We start from the raw sequence: 12,130 nt of genomic DNA on the forward strand, positions 1-12,130 counted from the left end.
AAGAAAAGGAGAGGTTTGGGAGCTCACAAAGGACATTGCAAGGAGGAAGAAAAACACAGGAAGAAACAATTTCATGAGAAATAGATCACGAGGCCAGGTTTGTGTGTATGGATTGTTTTTGGAGAATAGGCATATACAGTAATTTATTGTCACTTTAATGATTGCAGAGCTGCATTCATTTGTGCCTTTTATATATTCCTTATGTATGGCTTTAATTTTTATTGTCATGTATGTTTATTAATATGGTAATCAGTTAGAAAGGGTGCATCAGTCCAGTGTAAGGAAGTCTTTCCAACTTCCTCTATGAAGCATTCTTCCTCCAGCCTTTATAAAGCAGATCAGACTGGTAGTGCTTGACAATCTCCCTGAGCTTCATAGAGCCAGCACCTAAAGGAAGTACAGCTGCAGGTAAGATGATACTGTTACCTAAATTATACATTAATTATATGTAATAATTAGTTTATAAAGATAAGATGGTATTAAGTCATAGTATTAGTATTCCTTTTTAAAGACAAATACATTGCTCAATATTATGTCATATAGAAAGTCACAGAGACTGGTTTGATGTATGCTTTACATACATTGAATAAGCTTATATGTGTATTGCTGTTACTGGTCCTGAAATATGCTGCTCGGTAATTAAATATCCCAATGATTCCAACAGGAGCCTCGCAAAATAAAATGTAGGTTATTTGTTACATTATTCTGGATTATTCTGTACATGGAATTATATGGTGTGCAAATTATATTAGAAAATATTTAAATAATTATATCAGATGGATCAGATAGATAGAAAGCAATACATTTTAAAGTAAACAGCGATGTAAGGATTGAAAATACTATATAAAAATGTAACACCGATTAAAATAAAAAAAGGAATTTTGCTTCAAGGTATTAATTTCATTTCTGTACCATATGGATGTACATATGAGCCCTGCCAATTATGGCTGAGTTTAAGGGATAGGGCTTGGAGTTAGGTTGAGGATAAAGGTGCAATAATTGTACTCTGGCCCTATAATTGCACTCTGAAATGTTCTACTCAGTAATTAAATATACAAACAATTATGCCCCAGGAGCATCTCATAATAAAATTAAGGTTATTCATTGAATAAGGATTGTTTTGTAGATGTAATTATAAGGTGTGAAACTGATATGAAAAAATATTGTATGGAATATATCAGATGTATCAGAGAGATAGGAAAGAACAAACAAATAGAATAAAACAGTGACATAAAGCAAGAAAAGACTATAGGAGAATGTACACCTATAATAAGTTTTTTTCCTAAATTATTATTATTTAATGTCTGTGGGATAATGCTGAATGGTCTATGCCAGGACATATGCTATACATACCGTAGATTGCCATGAAGAAAGTAGGAGTCTTCAGTCCAGCACTGACACAATATAAGATAAAATTGTAGTAGACTTTATTTATAGTACATCAAGACCTAAAAGAATCCATCATGTAAAAATATTGTTGTGTTTCAAACTCAAACACTCTGGACCTTAGTCATATGACTAAGGCACAGAGTTTGGGGCTGAAATGCGTCAATCCTTTTACATGATGGATTTTTTTATGTCTTGATGGATTATAAATAAAGTCTACTACAATTTTGCCTTAAACTGTATTGTGTTGTTTTGGGGCAATAATCTTACACACACTGTACATTGGTGACCCAACTTTCATCTTTGATATATTATGGCACAAATTTGGTGCATTGGATTTTCACAGAGATAGTATAAAAGGTGTTGATATGACATGATAGCCTACTTATTAGTCAACTTATTAGTTTGATAGTAGCACTTCTGGATTGTGGCTGAACTTTTGAGGGTTACGGCTAGGTATTGGAATGAGGATAAAGGTGCGTACAGTTTTCGGCCGAAAAAAAGAGCAAGACTACGCATGCTCAGAAACGAAAGAACACATACAAAACAATTTAACACATTACATCACTTCTGAAGTTGAAGTCTGTTGTGCGAGAATTTTCAACTTCCAATGGTGAGTAACCTCTTCACTTTCGATATGAGACTAGTAAGCAACAAAAAACTGATGAAGATTTGTCCTATAATGTGATCGTGTGTACCAGGCATTACTCCAAAGGCACAAATATGTGAGTTCATCTCAGTAGTAGGATATCTAATCACATTCACAACTGAAAGATTCAGACACACAAGCTTGCTCTTCTTCTTTCAAATATAGTACTCCTCTGAGATTTCAAGCTGCAGAAGCTGTTAAACAAGGCAAAACTAGTGATGGGCTATCTTGTTAGAAAGCCCACCATGCTCAGCAGACAGACTATCATGGAGAAAACTTATCTTAAATGTGTATATATATGCAAAATAAAGATTTTAGTAAAATAATGAATACAGTTATATAAACCATGCAGTGGATTTTAACATGTTTCCTTTAATAAACAGAACCTATTCCTGAATATGGAGGAAACAGAGAAGACTGAAGAAGGATGGTTTGATTTTTATGAATCCTTCACAGAGCTGTTTGAATTCTTCTGTGACAACACAACCATTCATGGCACCATCAGGCTGAACTGCTCTAGGAGGAATAAAATGAAAACTGGCTTTTGGGTTCTTCTTTACATTAGTGCTTTCGCAACAATGTATTTTCAGTTTGGGGACACTTTTACCCAGTATTGGTCCTATCCCACCAAACTGGCCATAAATTTACAGACCAAGAAAAGCAATTTTCCTGCCGTGACCATTTGCAATCTGAACCCCTACAGGTATTTTATTTTAATTATTACAAACAGAATGAATTATGCATAGTAAAATCTGCTTTCATAGCTGGAAAGCATGAAATGGGAGAACGTGATTTGCATATTAGCTCATTAAATGTGTATGCTGTACTCCTGTGTGAATATTTACCAGTTTAGAGATGACCTAATTACTCTCCTTTATGGTTTTGTGTCTGCCAACACGAGGGAACTATGCTCTATATATGGTAGACATGCCTTTGAGCACAACACCTCTGGATTAGAACAGGGGCGTGCGGTGAGGTCAGTGGCTGGTGAGGCACTGGCTAGTATCAGAGCCAGATACACACAGGTTACATACGCCGCAAATGTTAGAGCGAGAGCAATAATTCTAGCACTAGACCTCCTCTGTAACTCTAAACATGTAACCTGTAAAAAATGTAAAAGCGTTGCCTATGGAGATTTTTAAGTACCAAAGTTTGGCGCCATTCCACGAGTGAGCGCAATTTTAAATCGTGACATGTTAGGTATCTATTTACTCGGCGTAATATTATGTTTCACATTATACAAAAAAATCAGGCTAACTTTAGTGTTTTTTTTTTTTTTTTTATATTCATGAACTATTTTATTCCCTAGGGCAGTGATGGCGAACCTTGGCACCCCAGATGTTTTGGAACTACATTTCCCATGATGCTCAACTACACTGCAGAGTGCTTGAGCATCATGGGAAATGTAGTTCCAAAACATCTGGGGTGCCAAGGTTCGCCATCACTGCCCTAGGGTGTTTGCTAAAAAATATATATATGTATGTATGTATGTATGTATGTATATATATATATATATATATATATATATATATATATATATATATATATATATATAAAATGTTTGGGGGTTCTGAGTAATTTTCTAGCAAAAAAAGTTATGATTTTTACATGTAGGAGAGAAGTGTCAGAAGTAATATAATATATATATATATATATATATATATATATATATATATATAGTAATATACAAATAATTATTATGTATTGTTTTTAAGGTAATTCACTATATTTTCAAAAACTGTACTTTGTTATACAGCACAGTGCTTGTGCTGTGTCATTTGGCCACCTGTATACCCTAAAAACCTGGCTGATCCTGCCTGGCTATACCCTCCCCCCGGCAAACAGACCACGATAATCATGGTCGCTAAGCCCTGACATTGTGGTATGTTTGCATGATTCTGTCAGCCGCAGCTCTCCTGTCTGCAGCTTTCCCTGTGTCTTTGTCCTCTGTCCTCCTCCCCCTCCCCTCCCTGCTCGTACCTGCGGACGCTCCCCCCCCCCCCACACTCCTGCTCCTCTCTTATCTATCATAAATCTTCTTATCCCCTCTGTATCATTAGAACATCTGTCCCTGTGTAATGTAAAAACTCAGCCGATCTGTACCTGTATAAATGGCTCCCGGCACCCAGCTGATTGTCAGCTCTCTCTCTCTCCTCTCTCCTCTCTCCCCTGTCTCCCCAGCTGACGTCAGCGGGATGACTCGGCCCCGCCCACTGCAGCTGTGAGTCAAGACAGAAGAAAGGAGAGGAATCAGCTGTGCATGTGGAGCTTATATCATTATAGATCGGCAATTTTTTTATATTGCACAAGCACAGGGACACATGTTCTTATGATACAGAGGGAATAAGAAGATTATATTACAGTGGCTTAACAACCACTTTAACAGACAAATTACTGAAGTTATAACTTCAAACCAGTAATTTCCCCGTAAATAGATAAATAATAAATTATTCTGTTATAACATATAGCATAATAATATATGATTTAGCTTGATTAAAACTACCATTTCAGCAGGCAGCAAATTCTCATTCTCCCTCTTAACTGTGTGAGAAAAACATGGGATTATGGGTAAATCTTAGACGCATAAACCCATGCTTTTTCCTTCTAGTTAAGAGGGCTGGGCTGCAAGGGAGCATGTGTCTTTTAGACACATGCCCCCTTTTAGACACATGCCCCACTGCAGCATTTTTTTTCTCAAATAAAGTTTTTATTGTGACAAAACAAACAGAAAAGAAAAAAGAGAACCGTACAGTTTACATAGATAGAATTCAGCAGCAATCCTTACATTCAATACAGATATATCTCACCAAACCACATGGAGTTCCAGCATGTATGATATAACAGTACAATCTGAACATACCCACTCAATATTTATTGGGAATGGATAGAAGTTGCCATTAGCCCCAAGTGCCTCTTTGCCTTTATCACCACCAATGAGGTCTGCCTCCCATATACGGAGTAGCTTAGCAGTCCTCCCAATTCACACCTCCATCTCCTAGTTACATTAATCAAATTATGTAAAAAGTCTGCCCAACACCAGATCGATAGGCGAAATGCCAGGGATATCTAACCAGGGCGACCATAGTTTGTCAAATTTATTTTGGCGTCCCCTGTGCTGGTATATGTATTTCTCAAGCCGGAGTATGTCCCCCATCTGCGCCAACCATTCCCTCAGCGCAGGAGGGTTAGCCGCCTTCCAGTGCCTAAGGATTAATTTGCAGGCCTGAAACAGTGCTCTGGCAATGGCCTGCTTCTGATTGTCTCCAGTGGGGATGTCATCCACTATCCCCAGCAGACAAGGCTTTGGATCCAATGGTACTGTGACCTGAAAGGCAGTATTAATTGTGGACATCACTCCTGTCCAGAACCGATGTAGCTTTGGACAGCGCCATAGCAGATGTATGAGGTCTCCGTGGCCCCTCACACATCTGGGACACTGTGGGTTCGTCCTCATCCCCATTTTAAACAATCTGGCCTGTGTATAGTGAACTCTAAGGACAATATACAGCTGGGATAGTCTTTGGGCCACATTAAGGGAGCACAGCTGAACCGCCTGTAGTGCCTCCTCCCACTGGTCTTCCTCAAAGGTGCCCACATCCTCTTCCCACCTGCCCGCCACCCGCTGAGGGAAGCCTTCCAGATGGGTGTGGAGGATCATGGCGTAGCATCTAGATATGAAACCCCTGAACAGAGACACCTCCGCCATGTAATGAAATACAGGAGTCGGCAAGAGAATCCACAGGGCCCCATCGGTCTGCGCCCGCACTGCGTGTTGCAACTGCATGTAGGAAAAAAGCATTGTGTTGGGGAGGCCAAACTGCTCCCTTAACGCAGAAAAAGGCTGCAGCTTCCCATCCGCAAAAAACATGCTTCAGGAGCGTGACCCCGTGTCTCCCCCACCAAACCCCCACACTCCAATTTTTGCAATTCCTCGTAGTGCCCATTGGCCCATATCGGACTATAGCTAGTAAATCCCTCTACATCCTGTAGTTGTCTGAGTTTATTCCATACTTTTTGTATGAGCACGTATGTTGGAAATCTCTTGTTAGCTTTAGCATATGCCAGGGCCTCCAACCCCACCGCAACATCCACGGTTCCGGTAGCATGACACGTAAGGGCTCTAATGGGGTCAAAGTCTATGCACTCTCCCTCTGTCTCCCGTCCACTCACCATAGCGCGGGCTATGTGCTGTGACTGCGCTGCTAAGTAATAAACTCAAGGGTTGGGGAGCGCAAGGCCTTCCCTCTCCTTGGATTTCTGTAGTTGCTCAAGTTTAATTTGCGGTGGTTTATTAAGCCAGATGAAGGCCCTGAAGACAGAGTTGATTATACGGAACACTTTAAGGGGGACCACCATAGGGGTATTGTGGAGCATATATAATAGCTGTGTGATAAACACCATCTTAATAAGATTTACCCGCCCTACCAGGAACATTTTTAATCGGGACCAGATTTTGGCTCTATCTCGATTCCTATTGACAAGAGGAGACAGGTTCAATGCAACAAAATCCCTGGGCTCAGGAGTAACCTGCACCCCCAGATATTTAAAGCTGGGTGTAACTGGCACCCCCCCGGACTGTTTGCGTCCCACTATCCGGACTTGCGTCCAGCAGCATAAGAGAGGACTTGGACCAGTTGATCACAAGCCCCGAGAACCTACCAAAGCATCTGATCAATGACATAGCTTCCTCTAGTGACACTGCAGCATTTTTATCAGACAGCTTGGACCAATGGTGCTTTACCATAGGTCCAAGGCTCCAAGCTGTCCATTAAACTCAGTGCTTCTGACAAGAAGTCAGAGGCATTGTGAGCCAGGGGCGGATCCAGAGCCTAGTCTCAGGAGGGGCACTGGCAGAAAATACACTAACTGACCTCCATGCTACACTAACTGACCATTATACTACACTAACTGACCACTATACTACACTAACTGACCACTATACTACACTAACTGACCCCCATACTACACTAACTGACCCCCATACTACACTAACTGACCACTATACTACACTAACTCACCCCCATACTACACTAACTGACCCCCATACTACACTAACTGACCACTATACTACACTAACTCACCCCCATACTACACTAACTCACCCCCATACTACACTAACTGACCACTATACTACACTAACTCACCCCCATACTACACTAACTGACCACTATACTACACTAACTGACCACTATACTACACTAACTGACCCCCATACTACACTAACTGACCCCCATACTACACTAACTGACCACTATACTACACTAACTGACCCCATACTACACTAACTGACCACTATACTACACTAACTGACCCCCATACTACACTAACTGACTTTCTCTCTCTCCCCCCCGGGCCAGTAACAGGACTGTCACGAGGGAGTCTCACTCACCTTTGTGTCTGCCTGGCCTGACAGTCCGAAGGAGGAGAAGACAGCGGCGGCTCACAATGCTTCTCTCCCCCGCGCTGTAGCTGCCATGTTCAGTGTCCGGCGCAGCGCTCTGTGATTGGGTGTATGGGGGTCATGTGCGGAGGCGGGACTTCAGGAGCAATCACGAAGAGGCCAGCTCTAGCCTCACGTGACCCCCCATATGCCCAATTACAGGGCGCCGGACACTAAACATGGCGGCCAGAGCCCGGGGACACAGGAAGATAAAATTAGGAGGAGGCAGCCAATGACACATACTGGCGCCCCCCCTCACTCCCGGGGCCACGACACCCCCCACGCTAGGAGCTCACTCACCTGCCTACTCCCGCTGACTGGCCCGCCTGCACACTTGTCCCTGGGCCCTGACTGGCCTGTTCATTGCACTAATTTCTCGGAGGGGGCAATTGCCTTGTTGCCCCCCCTGGATCCTCTCAGTCTGCTGCAAATAGAGTGTGCCAGCTTGTATTTAAACTGGCCGCTCTGTATGTAGCTTCTGACAGGCTGCACAGGAAGCCCTGTATCTCCGGGACTATAGGTAGCAGAAACCCCAATTTTGCCCAGTGGTGGGGTAGGACTTCAGCTACCTACCCCCCCCCCCCAAATTTGGGGTCTCTGTGACCCCAGGTGGCCAAGCTACAACCTGCGATGCTCGATCGTTTTTTCTTTTTATGTTCATGGCTCTGCCTCATCTGCCTCCCCTGACTGCACGTCTCTGGATTAGAATCTATAACCTAATAAACACATGTAGCGCCCTGCTCCTGTTGATGAGGCGCTTGCATGTAAATTTAGGGGGTTATCTGTTCTGTATATAGTTCAGATTTAATCTGTGGCTAAATTAGCTTCTGTTCCAGCATTGGCTGTGTTGCGTGTTTTTGTAAATGCAAACCTCTGTTTCTTTATCGTACATCATAGGACACAGAGCCTCAAGTAATTACTTGGTGGGTTATGGGCCTACCTTCAGGTGTTGACACTGGTATAACCAATACAGGAAGTTGACTCCCCTATATAACCCCTCCTCCTTCCAGGAGTCCTCAGTTTTTTTGCCAGTGTCTAAGGTGTTGGTCACGAATGAAGATGTGCTCTGAGGAGGTCCAGGGAGGGATCCATGCTGGATTTAAAAAACCTCCACAACCGGATCCATCCTTGCCACTGAGGCCATAGGATGGTACCTGGGCCTCACATTGAAGAACAAGGTTTTGCCTGTAAGCTTCTCTTTGAGAGCTGGACCCTAGGAACCAGGACTCTTTTTGGTTTTTCATATTACCTAAAGTTGTTCCTGAGGGGTGCTATACAGGTCCAAAGGAGCGGAACCCCTATTAAAAAGGGCCCCAGTCTTTGAAGGTTTAACTACGCTGCCCGCCATGATGGGTGAAAGTTGAATCTGTCTGTTAAATCAGCAGTATCCTGCAGTGAGGATAAGGTAAGGGGAGAAGCCTAGGAACTGTAAAAAGTCCACCTATGCCTTTTTCTCCAAAAAATACATATATATAATGTATAACTGTATGCCTTAAAATGTCTCCTCTAGAGGGAGTATATTACACTTACCTAGTACAATGCTTTTTCAGCAGCTCTGTGTCTGGCTATAGCAGCGGGTGTGGTCCCTGCAGCCAGAGGGGAGTTCTTAATTGAACAGATGGTGTTCCTCTTCTGAGGGATCTAAAGGGGTTACAGCAGTAGTTTATGAACATACAAAACAAGCCATTTTTTTTGTATAAAGTGAAGTCTTCCTTTAAAACTAGGAGCTTAACAAACACTGCTGATAAAAATTCCCCTCGCCCTCCCCTCTCCTCTCCTCCTGGAGAGGTGCGATAACAGCTGACACTTATGTGTAATCAGGTTCTCACCTGAGGCTTAACACAGACGCTCTCAGCTCATATGCTGAAGACAGAGGTCTGTCACACTAAGACACAGGAGCGCTGGGCATGTAAAGGTGTGTAAAAAGGCTTTTCCAGCACAGGAAATATTATGGTACTCAGCATCAAAGGCTGATCCTTATGGTGACATTGTTTTCTTTTTTTAAAACTATTGTTCAGCAAATACCATAATTTGTTAAAGTGCCTCTGCTGTTGTGCTTAGCACATTTTGATTTCCAGTCTACCACAAAGGTACCAAGGATTCCACCTCAGGCGCTGGGAACTCCAGTCATGCCTCCACACTGTCATCCTCTCCGGAGATACCTGACATGGCAAGCCAGGGTGAGTCATTGGAAGCAATTGGTGGTGCAACTGCTTCTCACACTTCAGCCCCTGTGTATGTGACTGAAGATGCATTCTCCTCTGCCCTGTTGGGCTTAGAAGGAAGATTCGCGGCTTTAATCGCATTCTCCATCCAAGAGGATAGGAAGCATGCTAGATCCCCCTCCCCCACCTCAAACCCCTTTTTCCAAGGGAACAGTGGGCTCAGGATGAGGTGTTATCCTCAGGTGATCACGGGGAAAAACAAGCCAAATTTTCCTCTGTGGAGGAAACAACAGTTGATGAACCTTATGCAACCTCACAATCTAACAGATTGATGGTACAAACCCTTACAGAGATGTGGTTCATTCCACTTTTTATACTACTCCTAACAGAGTAAGCTGAAAGTCTAGGTCCCTTCTTTGCTTTTTTTTTTGAAAAAAAAAAAAAAAACAAACCTTTTACAGCACTTATTTATGCTGAATAGGATCATCTGGATAAGCATTTTTTTCCCTCCAAAGAGCTTCTCAGTTCTCTATCATGGAGGAAAAATTCACAAGGGTTGGAAATACCAGCAGTAGACACTGCGATTTCCAGCATCAATAAAGTTGCATAATTGCTTAAGCATCCAACAGATAAGGAGTTGGAATTTTTTTGTTAAAATCCTCCTACTAATGGCGCTATGTTTCGCCATAGATGCCATAAAAGACCCTATCCACCAGGCGTCTCGCCTTGTGCTTGTGCTAAAACACATGCTTAGGACCCTGTGGTTAAAAGGGTTGGTCAGCCGAAGCATCTTGCAAAAAAGGGGTGTCTGACTAGTTTCCCTTTTCATTGGGGAAGGTTTGGTGAAATACATCCAAATGATTTCTAGCAGTAAAGCTCTTTTGTCCAGTAGAAGGTATAAATGTCCTTTTATTTAAAGTGAAGCCACAACAGCTCACAGGTTAAGTACTCTGACGGCCAGTGCAGCCATGGGAGACTTCCTGACAGACATGGGTTCAGATCCACATGTCGGCGTTCACTAGTGAAGGAGCCACTCCTCACAGGTTAAAGTGTAAGTAAACCCTCCTATCATTTTCAGCCAAGGAAGCTGCCATCTTTGCCTTTGTTTAATCTACAACTGCCATGATGCTTCACATGTGATCAGTTATGACACCAGCCATTGGATGGCTTGACAGTTTGGTTGAGAGCACAACCAATGGGAGTGTTACATTTCCGTCACGTGCCGGAAATGGAACAGTTTTATGGATGGGTTTACTTCCGCTTTAACTACTCTGACGGCCAGCGTAGCCATGGGAGGCTTCCTGAAAGACGTGGGACCTCATCCTCACGTTGGCTCCTTGTGACCTTGGACAAGTCACTTAAACGGATTCCTTCCCCTGCGCAGGGGCAGCTGCCTCTAGGCAGCGGTGATGGCCTTCACCGTCAGACTCTAGGGCATGATTTCCAAGAAATACTGTTCAGATCTGTGCGACTTCAAGGTAGTCCCTGCACTACTTTGGTACCACTTTGATGCGACTTGAGGTCCATAAACCTCTAGAATACACAGGCATTGTTTCCTGTCGCATCAAAATCACGCCCCGACGTATTCTCGGCGGCAAAGGATCACAGTAAAATCACGCAACTTTAGGGTTGCAATAGTGGAAACTGAGCCTAAGAGGAGAAAATATTCAGCCCCTGTATACATGATTGAAGATGCGTTTTTCCTCCGCCCTGCAGGGCCTAGAAGGAAATTTAGTGACTTTAATCGCATCCGCTATCCAAGGATGAGAAACGTGTTAGACCCCCCCTCCCCCACCTGAGATCCCTTATCAAGGGAACAGTGGGTAGAGGATGAAGGATTACCCTCAGGTAATCGGGAAGAAAGGCAAACCGAGTACTCCTCTGCAGAGGAGACAACTAGAGTTGAACTTTTTTTCCAGCCTCGCAATCTGAGAAATTGCTGGTACAAACCTCTCACAGAGATGATTTGTGCCTCTTTCAAGCTACCTCTAGTAGAGTCAGCTGATAGTTCTGTTTTTTCTTAGGTTCCTTGGAACCTTCACTGCCTTTTTCATGCGTTTCCTGTACATGTACAGAGCCACGCAGAAATTCAACAGATCCATTCTAGATCCAAAAGAATCTAAATCAGTTCCTGAAGATCCGCTCCTTTCTATGGAGTCGATCAAGTCAGTAGTTTCTATCCTGCAAGGAGGAAAACTTCTGGCGCCTATCGGCATCAGGGATGCATATCTGCATGTCCATATATTTCCCGCTCACCAAAGGTTTCTGCGGTTCAAAGTAGAACAGCAGCATTTCAGTTTATAGCCTTGCTCTTCGGGCTAGCTACAGCACCTCGAGTGTTCACAAAGGTGCTAGCCCCACCTGTAGCCAGGTCAAGGGCACAGGGCTTAAACAGTCTTGGCATACCTAGACGATCTACTGCTAATAGACCAATCGCTGTTCGGAGTAAGGTGTACGCATTGCAACTAGTTATCTGGAAAGGTCTGGGTT

The 12,130-nt window shown here is 43.1% G+C and overlaps 1 protein-coding gene across 1 annotated transcript in view; it reads left to right on the forward strand.

Annotated features, from left to right (window-relative positions):
- Nucleotides 1-312: 312 nt before the first annotated feature.
- The window catches only part of SCNN1D (sodium channel epithelial 1 subunit delta), a 31,860-nt gene continuing 20,042 nt past the window's right edge, over nt 313-12,130 (forward strand). The window contains exons 1-2 of the mRNA XM_073602933.1: nt 313-408; nt 2,419-2,738. Coding sequence (XP_073459034.1) covers nt 2,434-2,738 — 305 coding nt within the window. The 5' untranslated portion in view covers nt 313-408; nt 2,419-2,433. The remainder of the gene's footprint in view (nt 409-2,418; nt 2,739-12,130) is intronic.

Source organism: Aquarana catesbeiana, linkage group LG10 (genome assembly GCF_042186555.1).
Source record: "Aquarana catesbeiana isolate 2022-GZ linkage group LG10, ASM4218655v1, whole genome shotgun sequence".
NCBI classification, from domain to species: Eukaryota; Metazoa; Chordata; class Amphibia; order Anura; family Ranidae; genus Aquarana; species Aquarana catesbeiana.